The sequence below is a fragment of the Carcharhinus amblyrhynchos genome, chromosome 7 (genome assembly GCF_965287045.1).
Source record: "Carcharhinus amblyrhynchos chromosome 7, sCarAmb.v2.hapA, whole genome shotgun sequence".
Classification (NCBI taxonomy): domain Eukaryota; kingdom Metazoa; phylum Chordata; class Chondrichthyes; order Carcharhiniformes; family Carcharhinidae; genus Carcharhinus; species Carcharhinus amblyrhynchos.
This window is the reverse complement of record NC_137330.1, coordinates 18,145,459-18,170,403: the sequence shown is the minus strand read 5'-3', so window position 1 is coordinate 18,170,403 and position 24,945 is coordinate 18,145,459. Positions and strand designations below refer to the sequence as shown.

General features: G+C 43.7%; 1 protein-coding gene and 1 non-coding gene across 2 annotated transcripts in view; one reads left to right on the top strand and one right to left on the bottom strand.

Annotated features, from left to right (window-relative positions):
* Window positions 1-24,945, bottom strand: part of LOC145345354 (protein eyes shut homolog) — a 308,622-nt gene that overhangs the window by 183,320 nt on the left and 100,357 nt on the right. The window contains exon 3 of the mRNA XM_080193170.1: window positions 4,150-4,343. Within this exon, the coding sequence (XP_080049296.1) occupies window positions 4,150-4,343 (194 nt within the window). The remainder of the gene's footprint in view (window positions 1-4,149; window positions 4,344-24,945) is intronic.
* On the top strand, window positions 11,746-11,938 carry LOC145345806 (U2 spliceosomal RNA). The gene has a single exon (XR_013887185.1). It is a non-coding gene; the product is annotated as a U2 spliceosomal RNA (small nuclear RNA).

Sequence of the window (24,945 nt, the reverse complement as noted above, 5' to 3'; positions counted from 1 at the left end):
AGTGAGGTGCTGTCAGATTGGGAAGGAGAGAGAGGGTATGAGGGAGGGAGAAAGGGGAGGAAGGGGAGTGGGAGATGGAGATTAAGAAAAGAGGCGTGGAATGGAAATAGAGGGCGAGGAAGGATGGGAGAAAAGGGAGAGATGTGGGGCGTATAGGGGATGGGTGATGGAGAGGGATAAAGAGGAAGGAAGTGAGAGGAGAGGAGGGACATGCGGAAAGAGGGAAGAAAGGAGGTGTACGGGGAAAAGAAGAGAGCAAGCGAGACGAGAGAAAGACAAGGAAGTGAGAAAACAAAATGAGCAGAAGAGACTTCACAATGATTAGATGATGGTGAGGAGCAAAGTGCAAGTGTAAAGTGGGGGGAGGTCAGAGAGCAAGCAGCAGTGGAACAGAGGATAGAGTTTTTTGAGCTAAGTGAAGGAAGCAAAAGAGACGGAGGAATTGTCAGTTTTGTTCCATTGACATTGTCACACACTGAAGTACTTCTTTATGGTTTGATGGACTACTAGGACTAATGGTAGATTTGTGCACTCTCATGAACCATCAGCAGCTAACAGGTTGTGAACCTGGGCAAGAATGATATCATAACAGATAATGTCAAAAGAAAACACAGTTTCTGAGATTTAATGACTCCAGACCCCTGAAAAGTAAATCTCATGTATATATACTGAATACATACTTCTAAACGTGCCACTGCAACATTACTCACTGCCGCTGGTTACTGTAATATTAATAACATAGTAACAACTGCTGGAAAATAATGGGTATAGTATTTACCATTCATCAGGGGAAAATAGCTACAGCAATATTTTGAACTGGAGTTTAAATTCTCAGCACAACTGTACACTGATTGGGGACTGATATGGGTTGCATAGCTATTTAGGACACATGACTCAAAATAACTTTATTGGCATAATTGTTTAAGATGAATAGACTAGCTTCTTATTTACATTAATTTTTATTTGTCTATGAAATCTCCTGATTCCCAGCGTGTAACTCCATATTCACATGTGTCCTATTCACGTAAGTGTCTTATTCACAAATTCTACAGAAAAGAAAGATCAGGCTATTCAATTGAATGGAGATTGAATGTCAAAACCAGTAATTCTGAGAAGGGTAAAAAATAAGCATTGCAATGCTCGTTTAATGCTGTAGAGTCCAATTGTTCTCTGTTCGATTATGAGAGTCTGATAACTTATCTATGCTCACTGTGCTTGATTGGTTAAGCCTGGGTGTGGACACAGGAGCAAGTAAACAGACATCACAGAAGTTATTAGAAGCTTAGTTGGAAGCATGGGTACAGGAATTTTGTGTTGCAGAGATAGTTTAAAATTCTTGTGAGTAAACCTGTTGCCTGGACCTGAAATGAGCATCATCTTTGTATTGTTGCAAGATCTATCAAATATGCAACTTTATGTGAGACAATGTTAAACAATGTGGGTTTCCTCTGGGTGCTCGAATTTCCTCCCACGGTCCAAAGATGTGCAGGTTAGGTGGATTGGCTACACTAAATTGTCCCTTACTGTCCCAAGATGTGTAGGTTAGATGGATCAGCAGTGACAAATGTGTGGAATTCCAGGGACAAGATGGGGGAGAGTGCCTAGAAGATACTCTTTCAGAGAGTTAGTGTAGACTTGAAGGGTCAAATGACCTCCTTCTGCACTGTAGGGATTCTATGATAATGTTAACCTGGATAAATGTGAGGTAATGCATTTTGGAAGGTATAATACAGATAGGAAATATACAGTAAATGGCAGAGCCTTTAAGATTATTGATTGACAGAGGGATCTGGTTGTACAGGTACTCAGGTCACAGAAAGTGGCAACACAGGTGGAAAAGGTAGTCAAGAAGGCATACGGCATGTTTGCCTTATCAGGGCATTGAGTTTAAAAATTGGCAAATCATGTTGCAGCTTTATAGAATCTTAGGCTGCATTGGAATATATTCTGGCTGCCACACTATCAGAAGGACGTGGAGGTGTTGGAGAGGATGAGAAAATATTTACCAGGGTATTGCCTGGCATGGAGGGCATTAGTGTGAGGAGAGGTTGAAGAAACCTGGTTTGTTCTCGCTGGAACGATGGAGATTGAGGGGCAACCTGATAGAAGTCTTACAAGATTATGAGGAGCATGGACAGATTGGATAGTCAGAAGCTTTTTCCCAGGGTGGACGAGTCAATTATTCGGGGGCATAAATTTAAATGCTAGGGACAAGGTTTAAAGGAAAGGTACAAGGCACATTTTTTTACACAGAGAGTAGTGGGTGCCTGGAACTCGCTGCCGGGGCAGGTAGTGGACACAGATGCGATAGTGACTTTTAAGGAGCGTCTTGACAAATACATGAATAGGATGGGAATAAAGGGATATGGTCCCTGGAAGGGTAGAGGCTTTAATTCACTCAGACAGCATGGCTTGGAGGGCCAAAGGGCCTGTTCCTGTGCTGTAATGTTCTTTGTTCTTTGTTAAGCCAATCAGAATTTCCAAAGGAACCAATATAAAATATTGTAGTTAGTTTCTTTTGTATATTTCCTATCAATGGAAAAAAAAACCTTAAGTTGAACCAGAGAACCTCTACAGTGCAGTAAGAGGCAATTTGGCCCATCGAGTCTGTACTGACTTTCCAAGAGACCATCCCTACCAGCCCCTCCCCTCCAGCCTATCCTTGTAACCCGTACATTTATCAGAGGGTTAGATAGTGTGGATAGTGAAAACCTTTTTCCTCGGATGGTGATGGCTAACACGAGGGGACATAGCTTTAAATTAAGGGGTGGTAATTATAAGACGGATGTCGGAGGTAGGTTCTTTATTCAGAGGGTAGTAAGGGCATGGAATGCCCTGCCTGCAGCAGTTGTGGACTCGCCAACTTTAAGGTTGTTCAAATGGTCATTGGATAGGCATATGGATAATATTGGAATAGTTTAGGTTAGCGGGTCATTGGATTGGTTCCACTGGTCGGCGCAACATCGAGGGCCAAAGGGCCTGTACTGCGCTGTAATGTTCTATGTTCTATGGCTAATCAACCTAACCTACACACCTTGGGACACTAAAGGGCAATTTTACCATGACCGGTCCACCTAACCTGCAGGTCTTTGGAGTGTAGGAGGAAACCCAGACAGACATGAGAAGAATCTGCAAACTGTACACAGACAATCACTCAAGACCGGAATCAAACCTGTGTGCTTTGCGCTGTGCGGTAAAAGTGCTAATCAAGAACCACCCTCCCTTCAGCCTATAGAACATAGAACATAGAACACTACAGCACAAACAGGCCCTTCGGCCCACGAGTTGCGCCGATCACATCAACACCTATCTATAACCCCCAATCCCATAAAACCCCATATACTCATCCAGAAGTCTTTTAAAAGACCCCAGCGAGTTCGCCTCCACCACCACTGACGGCAGCCGATTCCACTCACTCACCACCCTCTGAGTGAAAAACTTACCCTTAACATCACTTCTGTACTTTCCTTCCCGCACCTTAAATCTGTGTCCTCTCGTAGCGACCATTTCAACCCGGGGAAATAGCCTCTGAGAATCCACCCTACCCATTCCTCTCAACATTTTATAAACCTCTATCAGGTCGCCTCTCAACCTTTGTCTCTTCAGGGAAAAGAGACCCAGCTCCCTCAACCTAACTTCATAAGGCATGCCTCCCAGTCCAGGCAACATCCTTGTAAATCTCCTCTGTACCCTTTCAATAGCTTCTACGTCTTTCATATAGTGAGGCGACCAGAACTGCGCACAGTACTCCAAATGAGGCCTGACAAGGGTCTTATAAAGTTGCAGCATTATCTCCTGACTCCTAAACTCAATCCCTCGATTAATGAAGGCCAGTACACCATACGCCTTCTTGACCACCTCTTCCACCAGCGAGGCCGATTTAAGAGTCCTGTGGACCCGGACCCCAAGATCCTTCTGCTCTTCAACACTACTAAGACTCCTGCCCTATACTCACAGCCGTCCAGAAACCTGACTAAGTTTTGTCTTTCAAGTTCTGATGCATTAATGAGGGATAGACATTGAACTTTGCAGAATCTATATAGGGAGGACTTCCATATGTTTGTGTCGTCAAGTAGAATTCATTAATCAAAAGCAGCAACTGAGAGGATCATAGTCAATTATTACCATGAAAGTTACTTTACACTGTACCTGCAGGAATCCTTGTTCAATAAAGAGTTTAATGAAAAATGCAGCTGGTCCGGAGCTCTGTTGTGTGTAGATAAGTGTTCCGTCTGAGCTGTTAGTTTGAAATCGAACAAGAATATTGTTCCTGGCCAGTAAATGGAAACCCAAAAATTCCACGTATGAATTCCCATAATATTGAGCATAATTGAAATGGTAATCTGTGAAGAGTGAGAGGAGAAAGAATCAGCCAAACAAATTCATGACTATTTTTGATGAGAAACAAAAAGAACTATTTTCAATGTAAATGGACTCCAAATGTTCCTATTATCTGTTTCACTGCAACTTGTTTAGGACTCCAAGGTCAGGACACAAGAAACTCATGGTTGGAGTATCAGAGTTGTTAGAATACCAAGGTTCATTTGATTCCTCATCTACCATCCTGCTAGTGATATGATACAACCATAACAGAGCTCTTGACTAATTAATCTCTTATCAATGAGTCTACAACAGATCCAGACGTGAGGCGATGAAAACTCCAGTGTTGGCAAGTGTTGTGAGCCTGGTGTTGGATTTTCATTTGGGCTTAGGATAACCCAATCTGTGTACTTTTGCACTTTCTGAAATGCAACTTGATCCAGACACTGGAATTTTGGATCCTTACCCTGGGTTGGGTTCACAGTGCATCTTACGAACTGCAGTGGAGAGGATGAGGTGTGTGAGTGCTAAGGTGGGCAGGTAAGAAGGCCTGCCTTGGGTTCTCCAGACAAGCTGCCAACAATGTTAAGTCATTGACTTAAAACAGCAGAATTCCAAGGTGCAGAACATCACTGTACCCTACAATTTCCAAAGCAATTAAAATGGTGGCAAAGTGGTTAGCACTGATGCTTTACAGTGCCAGGGACGCAGGTTCAATTCTGGCTTGGCTCACTGTCTGTGTGGAGTCTGCACATTCTCCCTGTGTCTGCATGGGTTTCCTCTGGGTGCTCCAGTTCCCTCCCACAGTCCAAATGGTTAGATGCATTGGCCATGCTAAATTCTTCCTCAGTATATCCAAGCAGGCGCCAAAGTGTGGCGACTAGGGGATTTTCACAATGACTTCATTGCAGTGTTAATGTAAGCCTACTTTTGACATGAATAAATAAACTAAACTAAAACTAGAATCAGGCTGTCCTGAAGAGTCCATCAATTACCTTCGAAAAAATGGTTCACCTGCTCACCCATTCACAAAGCATCCAGGCATTACCTGTGTATTCAACTGAGTGTGGAACAAACCATTAGACACAGACATTTTGGACAAACCCATGCACATCTCAAACCCAAACCTGACCTGACTTAATCCAAATTCAGCTGGCAGTCTCAGTTCATCCTGACTTCCTCTGGCTGCTGTGTGCCAACTCAATATTCACTGGCATTCCCAACTGCAACCCCACTGTCAACTCTGATATTCTAGTAAAGTAATATATTCCCATCAAATCACTTCTTTTTAATATGGGAAGGATGGGCACATATTGGGGGCAGACAAGGTGGGTTTAATGTGCTGCATTTTAATTTCTATAATGTTGTACGAGGTGGGGGAAAGAGGAATGTATTTGCAAATGCAACTTAAGAAAATGATTGATACAAATAAAGTGATTGGGTCTGGGGTTGAATTGTCCTTGAGAATTCTGGTTGATTTTTCTCCACTCCCATTTCAGGGATATCAATGGAAAATTGCAGTAACTTTGCTGAGGTCAGCCAACTGGCAAAAGATTGACCTTTCTTCATCTCCTACACGTAATCTATAATCTGGGTTGAACAAAGAAAATTACAGCACAGGAACAGTCCCTTTGGCCCTCCAAGCATGCATCAACCATGCTGCCAGACTGAACTAGAACCACCTACCCTTCGGGGGCCATATCCCTCAATTCCCATCCTATTCATGTTTCTGTCAATATCCCCCTTAAAAGTCATTATTATACCTGCTTTCACTACCTCCCCCGGCAGCCAGTTCCAGTCACTCACCACCTTCTGTGTAAAAAAACTTGCCTTGTACATCTTCTTTAAATCTTGCCCCTCGCACCTTAAACCTAAGTCCCCTGGAATTCACTCTTCCACCCTGGGAAAAAGCTTCTGACTACCTACTCTGTCCATGCCTCTTATAGTCTTGTAGATCTCCATCAGGTCATCCCTCAACCTCGGTTGTTCCAGTGCGAACAAATCAATTTCTCCAACCTCTCCTCATAGCTAATGCCCTCCATACAAGGCAACATCCTGGTAAATCTTTTCAGTACCCTCTCCAAAACATCCACATCCTTCTGGTAGTATGGCGACCAGAACTGGACACTATATTCTAAGAGCGGCCTAACAAGATTCTATAAATCCATAGCATGACTTGCCAATGTTTAAACTCAATACCCAAGAAAGCATACCATATGCTTTCTTGACTACCTTCTACACATGCATTGCCACTTTCAGTGACCTGTTACCTGTAAACTCAGATTCCTCTGCTATCGATACTCTTAAGACTTCTGCCATTTACTGCATATTTCCCATCTGTTTTAGAGCTTTCAAAATGCATTACTTCACATTTGTCCAGATTAAACTCCATCAACCATCTTTCCAACCAAGTCTCCAACCGATCTACATCCTGATGTTTCCTCTGACGGTTCTCATTGACATCTGCAATTCCACCAACCGCTGTGTCGTCTGCAAGCTTACTGATCAAACCAATTACATTTTCCTCCAAATCATTTGTATATATTACAACAATAACGGTCCCAGCACAGATCCCTGAGGAACGCCACTAGTCACAGCCCTCCATTCAGAAACCCATCCTTCCACTGCTACCCTCTGTCTTCTATGACCGACATGATGTGGAGATGCCAATGTTGGACTGTGGTAAACAAGGATGTCCAGAGGCATGGTACATTGGGGAGACCATACAGCTGCTACGACAACGGATGAATGAACACTGCTCGACAATCGCCAGGCAATATTGTTCCCTTCCTGTTGACGAACACTTCAGTGGTCATGGGCATTCAGCCTCTGACCTTCGGGTAAGCATTCTCCAAGGCGGCCTTCACGACACACGACAGCGCAGAGTCGCTGAACAGAGACTGATAGCCAAGTTCCGCACACATGAGGACAGTCTCAACCGGGATCTTGGGTTCATGTCGCACTATCTGTAACCCCTGTGACTTGCCTGGGTTTGCTAAACCTCACTTACTGTACTGTCTGGAGACAACACACATCTCTGTAACCTGTGATCAGTGCTCCTTCCACTCACACTGTTAGCCACTTTAAGACTTGAACAGCAGGTTAGGTGTAAAGATTCGCGTTCTAATCAGTAATCTGTAAACTGTCTGTGCTTTATATGCTCTGTCTGAGGCCAGAACTCTCCATTCGCCTGATGAAGGGGCTAACCCGAAAGCTAGTGAGTTTACTATCAAATAAATCGGTTGGACTGAAACCTGGTGTTGTCAGACTTTTTACTGCGTTCATAACACACGACAGCGCAGAGTCGCTGAGCAGAGACTCATAGCCAAGTTCCGCACACATGAGGACAGTCTCAACCGGGATCTTGGGTTCATGTCGCACTATCTGTAACCCCCGTGACTTGCCTGGGTTTGCAAAACCTCACTTACTGTACTGTCTGGAGACAACACACATCTCTGTAACCTGTGATCAGTGCTCCTTCCACTCACATTGTTGGCCACTTTAAGACTTGAACAGCAGGTTAGGTGTAAAGATTCGCATTCTAATCAGTAATCTGTAAACTGTCTGTGCTTTATATGCTCTGTCTGAGGCGAGAACTCTCCATTCACCTGACGAAGGGACTAACCCCGAAAGCTAGTGAGTTTACTATCAAATAAATCGGTTGGACTGAAACCTGGTGTTGTCAGACTTTTTACTGCGTTCATAACACACGACAGCGCAGAGTCGCTGAGCAGGGACTCATAGCAAAGTTCCGCACACATGAAGACGGCATCAACAGGGATCTTGAGTTCATGTCATGCTATCTGTAAGCCCCACAACTTGCCTGGACTTGCAAACTCCCACAAACTGTCCTGTCATCTCTTTAACCTATGTTTAATACCCTCTCTACTCACATTGTCTGTGCCTTTAAGACTTGATTCTCTGTAAAGATTTGCATTCCAATCATTACGCTGTAAATTGAGTTTGTGTCTTTATATGCCCTGCTTGTGAACAGAACTCCCACTCTCCTGACGAAGGAGTAGCGCTCCGAAATCTAGTGGCATTTGCTACCAAATAAACCTGTTGGACTTTAACCTGATGTGACTATGACCTATGACTGAGCCAGTTCTGTATCCATCTTGCCAGCTCACTTCTGATCCTGTGTGACTTCACCTTTTGTACAGTGTGCCATGAGGGACCTTGTCAAAGACCTTACTGAAGTCCATGTAGATAACATCCACTACCCTACCCACATCTATCATCTTTGTTACTTCCTCGAAGAACTCAATCAAGTTAGTGAGAATCGACGTCCCCTTCACCAAACCATGTTGCCGCTCGCTAATATGTCCACTTGTTTCAAAGTTGGAGTGAATACTGGCAGAAAGAATCCTTTCCAACAACTTCCCCATCACTGACACAAGGCTCACCAGCCTGTAATTACCTGGATTATCCTTACTACCCTTTCTGAACAAAGGAACAACATTGGTTATACTCCCATCGTCTGAGACATCCCCTGTAAACACAGTAAGAAGTCCTACAACACCAGGTTAAAGTCCAACAGATTTACTTGGTAGCAAAAGCCACTAACTTTCAGAACGCTGTTCCTAGTCCAATGTTGGCATCTCCACATCATGACATTCCCTGTAGCTAGAGAGAATACAAAGATTTGAGACTTATAAAATTCTAACAGGACTAGAGAGGATAAGTGCAGGGAGGATGTTTCCGATGGTGGGGAAGTCCAGAAGTAGGGGTCACAGACTGAGGATTCAGGGTAGACCATTTAGGACGGAGGTGAGGAGACATTTCTTCACTCAAAAACTGGTTAGCCTGTGCAATTAGCACAGGAAGTAGTTGATGCCAAAACATTGAATGTATTCAAGAAGCTGCTAGATAGAGCACTTGGGGCAAATGAGATCAAAGGCTGTGGGAAAAAGCAGGAGTAGGCTATTGAGTTGGATGATCAGCCGTGATCGTAATGAATGGAGGAGCAGCCTTGAAGGACCAAATGCCTTTCCTCTGCTCCTATGTTTCTATTTCTCTCAAGGCTCCAGCAATTTCCTCCCTTGCCTCTCCCAGTATTCTGGGGTGTATCCCATCAGGTCCTGGGGACTTGTCTACCTTAATGTTTTTCTACCCACTCAATACTTCTTCCATCTTGATCTCAACATGACCCAAGCTGTCTATACACCCGTCCCCAGGCTCATCATCCACCAATTCCTTCTCTTTGGTGAACACTGACACAAAATACTCATTTAATACTTTACCCATTTCCTCTCCTGTCCTTGAGTGGGCCAACCGTCTTGCTATTTAAATAGTATAAAAAGCCTTGGGATTTTCCTTAACCCTGCTTGCCAATGATTTTAGCCGTTTTAGCCCTCCTTACTCCTTGCTTTAGTTTCTTTCTACTTTCCTTGCGTTCCACACTTGCTTCATGTGTTCCCAGGCACCCAGCCTTGACAAATGCTTCCGCTTCCTTTTTGACTAGGCTCACAACATCTCTTGTTATCCAAGGTTCCCAAGAATTGGCATATTTATCCTTCATCCTTTCAGGAATGTGCTGGTCAAGAATTCCTATCAACTTACACTTGAAGACCTCCCACATGCCAGATGTTGATTTGCCCTCAAACATCTGCCCCCAAGTCTACATTCTTCAGTTCCTGCCTAATTTTGCTGTAATTAGCCTTCCTCAATTTAGCACCTTCACCTGAGGACTACACTTACCTTTATCCATCAGTACCTTAAAACTTACTGAATTCTGGTCACTGTTCGCGAACTGCTCCCCTACTAAAACTTCAACCACCTAACCAGGTTCATTCCCCATTACCAGGTTCAGTACAGCGCTTTCCCTAGTTGGACTATCTACATACTGTTTCAAGAAGCCCTCCTGGATGCTCCTTACAAACTCTGCCCCATCCACGCGCCTAGCACTAAGTGAGTCCCAGTCAATATAGGGGAAGTTAAAATCAGCTACCAGAACAACCCTGTTACTTTTACACCTTGCCAAAATTTGCCTACATATCTGTTCCTCTATCTCCTGCTGGCCTACAGTAAACCCTCAACATTGTGACTACACCCTTCCTAATCCTTTGAAGGGTATAGGGGTTGTAGGAGTAGAGTTAAGAGAGAAATCAGGAGGGCAAAAAGGGAACACGAGATTGTTTTGGCAGATAAGGCAAAGGAGAATCCAAAGAGTTTCTACAAATACATAAAGACCAAAAGAGTAACAAGGAAGACAGTCAAGCTTCTTAAGGATCAACAAGGTCATCTATGTGTGGATCTACAAGAGATAGGTGAGATCCTAAATGAATATTTCCCATCAGTATTTACTGTTGAGAAAAGCATGGATGTTATGGAACTTGGGGAAATAAATAGTAATGTTTTGAGGAGTGTACATATTTCAGAGGAGGAGGTGCTGGAAGTCTTAAAGTGCAGCAAGGTAGATACATCCTCAGGACTTATCCCTGAAGTGTATCCCAGGACATTGTGGGAGGCTAGGGGGGAAATTGTGGGTCCCCTGGCCGAGATATTTGAATCATTGATTGTCATGGGTGAGGTGCCTGAAGATAGGGTGGTAAATGTTGTGCCTTTGTTTAAAAAGGGCTGCAGGAAAAGCCTGGGAACTACAAGCCAGTGAGCCTCACATCTGTGGTGGGTAAATTGTTGGAAGGTATTTTGAGAGATAGGATCTGCAGACATTTAGAGATACAAGGACTGATTAAGGACAGTCAGCATGACTTTGTGAGTGGAAAATCAGGTCTCGCAAATTTGATTATGTTTTTTGAAGGGATTACCAAGAAGATAGATGAGTTGATATTGTCTACACAGACTTCAGCAAGGCCTTTGACAAGGGACCACATGGTAGGTTGTTGCATAAGGTTAAATCTCATGCGATTTAGGGTGAGGTAGCTAAATGGATACAAAATGAGCTTTTTGACAGAAGCCAGATGGTGCTTGTAGAGTGTTGTTTTTCAAGCTGGAGGCCTGTGACCAGTGGTGTGCCTCAAGGATAAGTGCTCGGTCCACTGTTACTTGTCATTTATATTAATGATATGGATGAGAATATAGGGGGCATGGTTAGAAAATTTGCAGATGACACCAAGACTGGTGACAAAGTTATCTCCAATTGCGATGGGATCTTGATCAATTGGGTTGGCGAATGGCAGATGGAGTTTAATTTAGACAAATGCGAGGTGATGCGTTTTGGTAGACTGAACCAGGGCAGGACTTACTCAGTTAATGGCAGGGCATTGGGGTGATACAATTTCTCCTCGATATCGGACTTTTGTCTTCCAATTTATTCATACAGCACCGCTGTTTAAGAATAATGGCCCTGAGTTTGTTGAGGAAATAACAGCCAGTTTAATGGCGCTCAACATCATTAACAAGTAAATTTGCGAGGGACGCAAAAGATAACTTGAGAATTGCAAATTACCACAAGTTACTAGACTATTTGTCTCGGCCTTTTGGCTAAGATCAAGTGTAGTATCGACATGCTGTACTTGGTTGAAGTCATTAGGTTACATTTCAGCTTCATTTGAAGCAACTTTTTAAAGCAGCATCTCGGATTTTTGGCTAAGATGCAAATGAGATCAAGCCTTGGAGGAGGAGCTACACCTATTCCAATCAGCTTGGATCATGTAGATTAAGTCCAAGATAGGAAGTGAGAGCCCTGTCCTGTCAGCTTGGATCGGGAATGTCTCAACTTGTTGGGACTCTGAATTGGACTTGATTTCATTGGATTGAATTGGAATAAAGTATATTAAAAAAATGACAACTCACACCCAACCTTTCCATGAGTATCAAGAAATTGCAACAGAGTTACCATTAACTTGCAAGTTATACAGGGGCCTTGGTGAGGCCACATTGTGTGCAATTTTGGTCTCCTTATCTAAGGAATAATGATGCTGCTACAGACGGAGTGCAGCAAAGGTTTATCAGACTGATTTCTGGGATGGCAGGGCTGACTTATAAAGAGAGATTGAATCAGTTAGGATTGTATTCACTGGAGTTCAGAAGAATGAGGGAAGATCTATAAAATTCTAACATGACTAGACATGATAGGTGCAGGGAGGATGTTCATGATGGCAGGGGAAGTACAGAACCAGGGGTCATTGTTTTACCAGGAGTAAACCATTTAGGACTGAGGTGAGGATAATTTTTTTCAGCCAGAAAGTGGTAGATCTGTGGAATTCGCTACCACAGAAAGCAATTGAATGCAAAATATGTTTTCAAGAGGGAATTAGATATAGATCTAGGTGTGAAGGGAATCAAAAAAATGGGGGGAAGACAGGATCAGGCTACTGAGTTGGATAACTAGGTCATCTGCACTTGTCACAATGAATGCATGGGTAGGCTTGAAGGGCCAATTGGCTGATTCATCCTGCTCCTATTTTCTATTTTAGGAATGTCAATTAATGATCTTTTAACTTTGAGATTTATGTCCTTGCAATGTCACTGATTCTTGCAGGAGGTAAAACTGCTCTTAGAGATTTTTAAAACTTTGGATTTTAAGATTTAATATTTTTGCTTCCTTTATCTTTGTACTCTTTCTATATCTGATCTTTCATTTATTCTCTTTATCACTCTTTCTTCATATTCTAATTCATCCTATTTCCTTCTCAATTGATCCATTCTTCATTTATTCTGAATTCTTATTGGTTGAGGAGATAGATTATTGATTCTCCCCTGTTCACAGAGGAATCCAATGCCTTGTTGCTCTGGTCACACTATCAGTTCATACTTCTGACAAAAGATTATGATGTGACGAGCAAAACTCTAACGAATAGAGCACAAAGTATGATGCCCTGATCCATCCACTTCTGGACCATTCTTTTCTTTTCAACAAGAAGCATATTTTCTTCAATGTTTGTCATTCTCTTTTGCCTCCTTGCATCACACTGCACTGTTCCTGACCAAACAACCCACTGCATAAAATTAATTCTCCTCATTGTACCCTCAGGACATTTTGCCATTCTTCTTAAATCTGTGCTCTCTGGTTGCCACCTCTCCTGTCACCGGAATTAGTGGGAGGGATATTCCAGCCCTGTCACCTCATGGGAGGGATACTCCAGCCCCATCATTCTGTGGGAAATGTGGTGGCATAGTGATTAGCACTGCTGCCTCACAGCTCCAGGGACCTGGGTTTGATTCCTGGCTTGGATCACTATATGTGTGGAGTCTGCACATTCTCCCCATATCTGTGTGGGATTTAGAGTCATAGACTTATTTCCTCCGGGTGCTCCGGTTTTCTTCCACAGTCCAAAGATGTGTGGGTTAGGTTGAATGACCATGCCAAGTTGCCCCTTAGTCTCCCGGGATGCATTAGATCCTGGTTAGCGGGATTAGTGAGATAAATATGTGGATGGGGCCTGGGTGGAATGCTTGTCGGTGCAGACTCAATGGGCCAAATGGCCCCCTTCTGCACTGTAGGGATTCCATGATTGGAGCATTTGGCAAGCTATTAAAGTCAGTGGCTCTCCAAATTTTCCCACCTTTGCTGCAATGATGCCCACTGGTATCTCTCCCTGTCTACACTGTCAAAACAATTCATTATTTTAACTTAACCTGAACAGTTAAAGAGAGCATCTTGTCTAAATGCATCACTGGCAGCTTTTCCCACTATACGTTTTGACACATTGTAAAACAAATCAAGCCAATGGCCACATGGTGTTATGCTTTGCATGAGCCCACCACCGCACCCCCTCCCCCCCCCACCCCGGCCTAGCTTTGGCTCTGGGTGTCCCTATGTCAGGTAGAATAAAAGAACTCCCCCACCATTGAATCCCCCACCTTTCCACAACAGAACCACCATCCCACCACAGAATCTTCTCCCTCCCATGGACACAGAATCCTGGCACCTCTCACCTAGCACTGCCTCCTCTGAGTAGCAGGAGATTTTTGATCTGATGTCAGTGGTACATTGGCAGATGTTAGGAATGGTCAGCCCAGCACAGAATGACAGAACAGAAGATTATATGGATAGGATAGTGCAGCAGTTTCCTAGTCTACTTCACAATGGGAGCAGTAAAATTGAGGAGGCAATGATCTATATATTCTGACATCAATGCAGAGATTTCAGTTCCTAGTCCTAGTGCCCATAGCTTGGTGCCAGTTTGTACCATCACTATATAAGCCGTGATCACTTCTGTAATAGCGAATGTTGTCCCATTGTTTAAGAAGGGGAACAGAGACTTTGCCGGGAATTATAGACCGGTGAGTCTTACTTCTGTTGTGGGCAAGGTCTTAGAAAAAATTATTAGGGATAGGATTTATAGTTATTTGGAGTGTAATGAATTGATTAGAAATAGTCAGCATGGTTTTGTAGCAGGTAGGTCGTGCCTTACTAACCTTATTGAGTTTTTTGAGAAGGTGACCAAAGAGGTGGATGGGGGTAAGGCAGTTGACGTGGTATACATGGATTTTAGTAAGGCGTTCGATAAGGTTCACCATGGTAGGCTTCTGCAGAAAATGCAGATGTATGGGATTGTGGGTAATCTAGGAAGTTGGATCAGGAATTGGCTATCAGATAGGAGACAGAGGGTGGTGGTGGATGGTAAATATTCATCATGGAGTGCAGTTACGAGTGGTGTGCCTCAGGGATCTGTTTTGGGGCCACTGTTGTTTGTAATTTTTATTAATGATCTGGATGAGGGTATAGTTGGGTGGATTAGTAAATTTGCTGATGACACCAAAGTTGGAGGTGTGGTAGATTGTGAGGAAGGGTGTCATAGTCTGCAGGGAGACTTAGATAGGTTGCAGAGCTGGGCCGAGAGGTGGCGGATGGAATTTAATGCGGAGAAGTGTGAGGTAATTCACTTTGGTAGGAGCAACAGATGTGTCGAGTATAGGGCTAACGGGAGGACTTTGAATAGTGTGGATGAACAGAGGGATCTAGGTGTGTGTGTACATAGATCCCTGAAAGTTGGGAATCAAGTAGATAAGGTTGTCAAGAAGGCGTACGGTGTCTTGGCGTTTATTGGTAGGGGGATTGAATTTAGGAGTCGCAGTGTAATGTTGCAACTGTACACTACTCTAGTGCGGCCGCACTTGGAGTACTGTGTGCAGTTCTGGTCCCCGCATTACAAGAAGGATGTGGAGGCGTTGGAGAGGGTGCAGAGGAGGTTTACTAGGATGTTGCCTGGTATGGTGGGGAGGTCCTATGAGGAGAGACTGAGGGATCTAGGGTTGTTTTCGTTGGGAAGAAGGCGGCTAAGAGGGGATCTTATTGAAACATATAAGATGATTAGAGGTTTAGATAGGGTGGATAGTGATAGCCTTTTTCCTCGGATGGAGAAAGCTAGCACGAGGGGGCATGACTTTAAATTAAGGGGGGGTAGCTACAGGACGGATGTCAGGGGTAGGTTCTTTACCCAGCGGGTGGTGAGGGATTGGAATGCCCTGCCTGCTGCAGTTGTAGATGCGTCTAGTTTGGGGGCGTTTAAGAGATCTCTGGATAGGTTTATAGACGAAAAGGGATTGGTATAGGCTAGTGGGTCATTGTTTTTGTAACTGGTCGGCGCAACATCGTGGGCCGAAGGGCCTGTTCTGCGCTGTAATGTTCTATGTTCTATGTTCTATGTTCTATGTAAGTTCATGGCTTTGCTGTATACTGTACTGTTCTGAAGGATAGTCTTACTATACCATTATACAAACAATGACCCAGATAATTAGATTGTTACCCACAATTTAGCAAGATTAATGGCTGCTTACTGCATAATCAAGAATCAAAATAGGCCAGTCTTTTAAGTGAAAATCATGTCAAGACAGCTTTAATAAATCACAAGAAATTACTGATACAGTGCGTGTGCGCCAAAGGAAAAAAAAGCGTAGCCATTGTTGCATTGTAGTCAAAAATTGTACCAGTAATTATCATAGTAGGCGAAATGTCACCCACATTGCAGAATGAAAGTGAAAGAATGTATGGTGGGGAGGGGGGACTGGAAAGGAAGCAGGTTTGCAATTTATGTCTATTAAATCCTCATCTGCCAGTTAGTTCTCATTATGACGAAACAAAAATGCCTTGTTTCGATGTACAAAAGACCTCTAACTTGACCAATCAAGTTAGAGATAAGTTAATTCTGCAGTCTGAATTTTTAGGTTTGTGTGTGCTGAAGGGGATGGAGGGGGGTGGTGGTGTTGGAAATGCGGTGAAGTAATCGTCAAATATTGTTGAATGACGCATAAATTTGTGTAGAGACTGCCAGTGTGCCATGCCTCGGGACATTCTTTCCTGCAGTGTATCAGGCGAGCAGTGTTGGCTGAGTCGCAAGAGTATGTTGTCATTTGTGTCTATGTATGCCCTGTTTGTGAAACAAACCCTGCACTCACCTGATGAAGGAACGGTGCTCCGAAAACTCATGCTATCAAATAAACCTGTTGGACTTTTAACTGGGTGTTGTGAGACTACTTACTTATTCCTCTGAATGCTTGAACAGAATTGTGTGTGCTTCAGCTGTCGTTAATGGACTTTTGCTTTTAAAATGTGAAACACTTAAGAGACATAATAGTTGCTAAAGATTTTTCTTAGAGGCAAATGAGTTGATTCGTAAGTTGAAGTTGTTAAAGGGAAAAATTTAAAAGGGATAATTAATTTATGAAGAAAGAACAGATTCCAAGTGAGATGAGAGTGGCTGCCCTTGACACCAAGGCAACATATGACCAAGTATGGCATCAAGGCGTCCTTGCAAAATTAGAGTCAACGAGAATCAGGAAGAAATCTCTCTGCTGGTTGGACTCATTTTTGGCACAAAGGAAGATGGTTGTGGAGGTCTATCATTTCAGTTCCAGGACATCACTGCAGGAGTTCCTTAGGGTAGTGTCCTAGGGCCAACCATCTTCAGCTGCTTCATTAATGAATCTCTCCCTATTAGGTGGTCAGAAGTGGGGATGTTCACTCAGGATTGCGCAATGTTCAGCACTATATGCAGCTACTCAGATATTGAAGCAGTTTGTGCCCATATGGACAATATCCAGGCTTTGGCTGATAAATAACAGGTTATGTTCATACCACACAATGCCAGGCAATGACCACCTCCAACAAGAAAAATCCTCACCATTTTCCCTTGACATTCAATGGCATTACTCTCACCAAATCCCACACTATTAACATCCTGGGGGTTGCCTTTCACTCTTTTTTTGGGTTGGCATGGTGGCACATGGTTAGAACATAAGAACATAAGAAATAAGAGCAGGAGTAGGCCAGCTAGCCTTTCGAGCCTAACCCGCCATTCAATAAGATCATGGCTGATCTGAAGTGGATCGGTTCCACTTTCCCACTTTCCCCCCATAACCCTTAATTCCCTTGTCTATCAAAAACCTATCTACCCGTGACTTAAATATATTTAGTGAGGTAGCTTCCATCACTTCAACGGGCAGAGAATACCAGAGATTCACCACCCTTTGAGTGAAGAAGTTCCTCCTCAACTCCGATCTAAACCGCCCCCCACTTATCTTGAGGCTGTGCCCTCTAGTCCTGTTATCCTTTCTTAGAGGGAAGAATCTCTCTACCTCTACCCTATCCATCCCTTTCATTATCTTATACGACTCTATAAGATCCCCCCTCATCCCTCTAAACTCCAACGAGTACAGACCCAGTCTATTTAGTCTCCCTTCAAAGTCCAACCCCGTCATCTCCGGTATCAGCCAAGTGAACCTCCTCTGCACTCCCTCCAAGGCCAATATATCCTTGCGCAAGTGCGGTGACCAAAACTGCACACAGTACTCCAGTTGCAGCCTCACCAGTGCCTTATACAGCTGCAGCAAGACCTCCCTGCTTTTATATTCTATCCCTCTCGCTATAAAGGCCAACATTCCATTCGCCTTCTTGATCACCTGCTGCACCTGCAGACTGGGTTTTTGTGACTTGTGCACAAGGACCTCCAAGTCCCTCTGCACCGCAGCATGCTGCAGCTTTTTGCCTTTTAAATAATAATCTCTCCTACTATTATTCCTGCCAAAGTGGATAACCTTGCACTTGCTATCATTATACTCCATCTGCCAGGTCCTCACCCACTCGCTCAGCCTATCCAGATCCCTCTGCAGACTTTCCACACCCTCCACGCAATTTGCTTTTCCACTCATCTTCGTGTCATTAGCATTGTTGCCTCACAGAGCCAGGGACCCGGGTTCGATTTCCAGCCTTGGGACACTGTCTGTGCGGAGTTTGCACATTTTTTCCGTGTCTGCGTGGGTTTCTGCCGGGTGCTCCAGTTCTTTCCACAATTGAAAGATGTGCGGGTTGGTTGGATTGGCCATGCCAAATCGCCCTTAGTGCAATCTGGGGGGATTAGCTAAGGTAAATGCATGGGGTTATGGGAATTGGGCCTGGGTGGGATTGTGGTTGGTGCAGACTCAATGGGCCGAATGGCCTCCTGCACTGTAAAGATTCTGTGGGCATCATTGACCAGAAACTGAACTGGATGAGCCATATAAATACTATGGGTACATACTATATAAATACTATACTACAGAAATACTATGGGTACAAGTGCATGTCATAGGTTGGGAATCTTGCAGTGGGGAATGATTCCCAAAGCCTGTCCATTAAAGAAACCTACTGTGCAGAAGGCAGCCATTCATCCAATCGAGTCTGCACCTACCACAATCTCACCCAGGCTTTATTCCCACAACCCCATGCACTTACCCTTGCTAGTCCTCCTGACACCAAGGGGAAATTTAGTATGGCCAGTCCACCTAATCCGCACATCTTTGGACTGCAGGAGGAAACCGGAGTGCCCGGTGGAAACCCACACAGACACGGGGAGAACGTGCAAACTCCACAAAAACAGTGATCCAAGCCAGGAATCGAACCCGAGTCTCTGTCGCTATGAGGCAGCAGTGCTAACCACTGTGCCACCGGTTCCCACACCTACAAGGCACAAATCAGGACTGTGATGGAACACTCTCTACTTGCCTGAATGAGTGCATCTCCAACAACACATATGAAGCTCAATAAATTCCAGAGCAAAGCAACTTGATTGATTGCCATCCCACAGTCAAGCAGTGTGTATCATCAATAAGATGTACTACACTAACTCACCAAGCCTGCTTCGATGGCATCTTCCAAAGTCACGTACAATGACTAGGACTCGACTAGTCATCCAGTCCTAGTCTGGATGGCTAGGACTCATCCAGTCCTAATCCTAGAAGGACAAGGACTAAAACGGGTCATGAAAAAGCATTGGCCAGCAGGATTAAGGAAAATCCCAAGGCTTTTTATACGTATATAAAGAGCAAGAGGGTAGCCAAGGAGAGGGTTGGCCCACTCAACGACAAGGGAGGGAATCTATGCGTGGGGCCAGAGGAAATGAATGAAGTTTTAAATGAGTACTTTGCATCAGTATTCACCAAAGTGAAGGACTTGCTGAATGATGAGACTGGGAAAGGTGTATAGATAGCTTGAGTCATGTTGACATCAAAAAGGAGGAGGTATTGGGGTTCCTGAGAAACATTAAGGTAGACAAATCCCCAGGGCCTGATGGGATATACCCCAGAATACAGAGAGAGGCAGGGGAGGAAATTGCTGGGGCCTTGAGAGAAATCTTTGTATCCTTAGTGATATGGAAAATACATCAGTGGCAGGGAAATTATTGGAGAGGATCCTTTGAGACAGGATTTATTCCCATTTGGAAATAAGTGGACGTATTAGTGAGAGGCAACATGGTTTTGTGAAGGGGAGATTGTGTCTCACTAACTTGATTGTGTTTTTCGAGGAAGTGAGGAAGTTGATTGATGAGGATTGGGCAGTGGATGTTATCTACATGGACCTCAGTAAAGCCTTTGACAAGGCCCCACATGGCAGATTGGTGCACAAGGTGAAGTCGCATGGGATCAGAGGTGAGCTGGCAAGGTGGATCCAAAACTGGCTCGGTCAAAGAGGACAGAGGCTAGCAGTGGAAAGGTGCGTTTCTGAATGGAGGGCTGTGACAAGTGGTGTTCCTCAAGGATCAGTGCTGGGAATTTTGCTGTTTGTAATATATATAAATGATTTGGAGGGAAATGTAACTGGATTGATTAGTAAGTTTGCGGACGAGACAGAGGTTGATGGATTTGCAGATAGCAATAAGGACCATCAGAGGATACAGCAGGATATAGATCGGTTGGAGATTTGGGTGGAGAGGTGGCAGATGGAATTTAATCTGGACAAATGTGAGGTAATGCATTTTGGAAGGTCTAATATAGATAGGAAGTATACAGTAAATGGCAGAACCCCTAAGAGTATTGATAGGCAAAGGGATCTGGGTGTACAGGTACAAGTTCACTGAAAGTGGCAATGCAGGTGGAGAACGTAGTCAAGAAGGCATATGGCATGCTTGCCTTCATTGACCAGGGTACTGAGTTTAAAAATTGGCAAGTCATGTTGCAGCTTTACCGAACCTTAGTTAGGCTGCACTTGGAATATAGTGTTCAATTCTGGCAGCCACACTACCAGAAGGACTTTGGAGAGGGTACAGAAAAAATTTACCAGGATGTTGCCTGGTATGGAGGGCATCAGCTATAGAACATAGAACACTACAGCACAAACAGGCCCTTCGGCCCACAAGTTGCACCGATCATATCCCTACTAGGCCTATCTATAACCCTCAATCCCATTAAATCCCATGTACTTATCCAGGAGTGTTTTAAAAGACCCCAACGAGTTTGCCTCTACCACCACCGATGGCAACTGATTCCACTCACTCACCACCCTCTGAGTGAAAAACTTACCCCTGACATCTCCCCTGTACCTACTCCCCAGCACCTTAAACCTGTGTCCTCTCATAGCGACCATTTCAGCCCTGGGAAATAGCCACTGAGAATCCACCTCTCAACATCTTAAAAACCTCTATCAGGCCACATCTCATCCTTCGTCTCTCCACGGAGAAAAGACCAAGCTCCCTCACCCTATCTTCATAAGGCATGCCACCCAATCCAGGCAATATGAGGAGAGGTTGGAGACACTTGGCTTGTTCTGACTTGTTGCCGGGAAAGTAGTGGAAACAGATACGATACTGACAAATATATAATGGGATGGGAATAGAGGGATACGGTCCCTAGAAGGATAGAGAGTTATAGTTAAGCTGGGCAGCATGGTCGGTGCAGGCTTGGAGCGCCAAAGGGCCCATTCCTGTGCTGTAATTTTCTTTGTTCTTTGACAACAGACATATATGGGAACACTACCACCTACAAGTTCTCCTGTAAGTCAGTCTTCATTCTGACTTGGGAATCTATTGCCATTGCTTCATTGTTGCTGGGTCAAAATCTTGGAACTCCCTCCCTAACAGCAATGTGGGTTTATCTACACCACAGAGATGGCACGGTTCAAGAAGGTAGCTCACTACCAATTTCTGAAGCGCAATGAGGGATGGGCAATAAAAATGCTGACCGAGCCAGCATTCCTTAAAGAATAAAAGATAAGTTTGCCTTTAATACCACACGTTCACAATCTAAAGAAACCCCCAAAGTTCTTTGCCACCAATGAATTGTGGTCACTGTTGTAATCACAGAATCCTTACAGTGCAGAAGGAGGCATTTTGACTCATCGAGTCTACACTGATTCTCCAAAAGAGCATCTTACCCAGGTTGACTTCTCTCCCTAACCCCACACATTTACCAGAGCTAATCCACCTAACCTATCTATGTTAGAACATTAAGGGGGAATTCAGTGGGGCCAGTCCATCTAACCTGCACAGCTTTGGACTTGGGAGGAAACTGGAGCATCTAGAGGAAATCCACGCAGACACGAGGAGAATATACAAACTATGCACAGGCAGTTACCCAAGACTAGAATTGAACCCTGGCTCCTGGTGCTATGAAGGAGCAGTGTTAACCACTTCGCCACTGTGTCGCCAGAAAGTGACAACCAAATGCACAGCAAGTTCCACCAACAAAAATGAAATAATGATCAGATGTGTCTTTAGTGATGTTGGTTGAGGGGTAAATACCAGGAAGGATACAGGGGTCAATTCCCCACTCTGCTGCAAAATAGTGTCATGAAACTCTTACCTGAGATGGTTGACAAAGCCTCAATAATGACGAAACCTGCTTTGATCCAGAGGGGCTACTTTACAAATTTTTATAGCTAACAGATCCTTGGGCTTTCCTCATTTCTAACCTCAGTCCTAAATATAGGTGACTTTCCCCATTCCTAAATAGCTTCAATTGTTAATACAATGTTGTGAGCTGGGATTGCATCAGTAAAAGTGCATTACATCCCAATCATTAAAAAGATCACCTAAAAATTGTTGGAAATGTTTAGACACTTTTGTTTCCCAGATATTTTCAAGTAATATGCAAACAAAATATTTTGGTGCAGATTATTCTACCGTTTAAGTAGCATTAATGTATGTCAGCCAAGGTGTCAGTGATGGCATGCTTGTTTCTGAGTTAGACCGACAAGAGTTGAAGCCCCACTCCTTTGATTGGAACATAAGATTGAAGTGCTGAGGGAGTGTTGCACTGTCAGAGGCACCATCTGTTGGATGAGACATTATAGCTCGACTCCCACCTTCCCTTCAAAGATCCTATTTTGAAGAACAAGGAAGTTCTCCCAGCATTGGGGCTGTCATATTTACTACATTTGCCATTATTAGCACACTTTTAAAGTGATTATTTGGCTTGGAAGTGCTTTAGGATGACCTGAGGTTGCAAAAAGTGCCACATCAGTCAAAATTCATTCTTAAAGTAAGAGTTTTGGCATCAATTAATGTGTCTGATGGTGTAATGTGTTCCAGTCTATAGTGTGGACAGGAATGCAGGATGAGTTGCTCACACGATTTACAATGCAAAATAACTTGTAACAGGGTAAGTGCTAACCTTGAGGCACAATCTATTTTAAGGGAAGATAGTGGCACAGTAAGAATGTTAGTAGACTAATAACCAGTGGCTCAGGCCACTGTGGGGGCATGGAAGCTGGTGCAATTTAATCCAATTAGTTGATGAATTTAGTTAATAAATCTGGAATTGAAAGCTGTGAAACTATGATCGATTACTGTAAAAACCAATCCAGTTCAATAACAAAAACCTGTCTTCCTTTCTGGGTCTAACCTACATGTGACTCCAGATCCACAGCAGTGCAGCTGGGTCTTCACTGCCCTCTGAAAAGGCCATTCGGTTCCAGGACAACGGGGAGGTGACCAAATCCCAATGAAAGAGTAAAAAAGAAAACACTCCTCATTCTCAGCTCGTGCAGGATTACAGTTTTCAGCTGATTGGAGACATGCAAGTGTACCTATGCAAACTGTACTTTGTGATCATAAATCAAGATAGCGCTCGAACAACAACACCCATTACTCATTCTACCCAGGCTCATGTGAAGCACTATGCAGTTACAAGAAAAACAATGAGAGAGAGAGATGTGCACATAGACAGACTGGCCTAGGGGAATGGAAAGAATTGAAAGGGAAGAGAAAGACTCAGGATGCACTTCTCGTTTTACCCAGCGACCTGCCAATCAAACACCAGCAGCACTGCAAAACAGATGGCATGTTCTCACATCACTCTGTAAAAGAGTAGGGTGTGGCTCCCATCCTGTAGGGTACTTAATGACCTTGAAAATAGCTTGGTTCTGCCAAGTTTCATGCCTAAACCCATCTACATTGAAACTAGAACTCTACAGAGTTCAGTTTTAGTTTCCTCCAGCAATCTACAGGCTTCTAAAGCAAAACTTGCCTTCGCCTCATCATTACCTCTTCATTTACCTATGGATTTTTTTAGAAAATGCTTTTCATCATAAGGATTAGATAACTTCCATTTCCCCCCACCCCCTAACTATTTCAGTGTATTTGGTCATCCTGCAATTGTCACGAAAAGCTGTCACTAAAAGCTTCAACACAACAACAGCTAACCAACTGGCTTCCTGAACAAAGATCTTATGGTGTCAACAATATCTCAGTCAGCTGCCTCACACAGAAGATTTCGATACCAGTCCTATGCCAGAAACTTGTGCACAAACTCTTAGTTGATATTCCAGTGCATTGCTGAATGAGTGCCATACTATTGGAGGTGTCATCACTTTGATGAGGTGGCTTGTTTGCCCACTCAGCTTTCTGTAAAAGATCCCAAACCATTATTTTGTTGCCCATCCCTAATTACTCTTGAATTGAGCAGTTAACAATTGTGGTGGGTCTGGAGTCACGTGTGAGCCAGATCAGAGTAAGAATGTCTTCTCCCTGTTTTTGCACCGATATTCACTCCTTGACCAACATCATAGAAACAAATGGGTGGATTGTTATCACGTCAATGTTTGTGCATGGACTTTGTGTTTCCTACTTTGCAGCACTTCAGGATTGTCTGGGATGCTTGGGACATCCTGAGTCCATGAATGGCACTAAATTAATAGAAGCCTGCATCTCTCCTTCACAGAAGGCATGGTTTAGTCAGGAATGCAATTGAGCCATCTAGTAAGAAAATTCTCTATTTCAGAAAGCTAAAGAAAGTGCAGAAGTTTGACTTCAGACAATAAATTTGAACAACAATAACTGAAAACAATGCTTATATTTATGTAGTACTTCAAGCCTGTTCTATTAATCAGATCATGGCTGATCTGTACCTCAGCTTGGTTCTGTAAGTCATAAATCTGCTTATCTAAAAATAATTCCAAATACAGAAATATATAGCACTCCCAAATCTTAAACGTTTTTTGAAGGAGGGATTCCAGACTTCCACTAC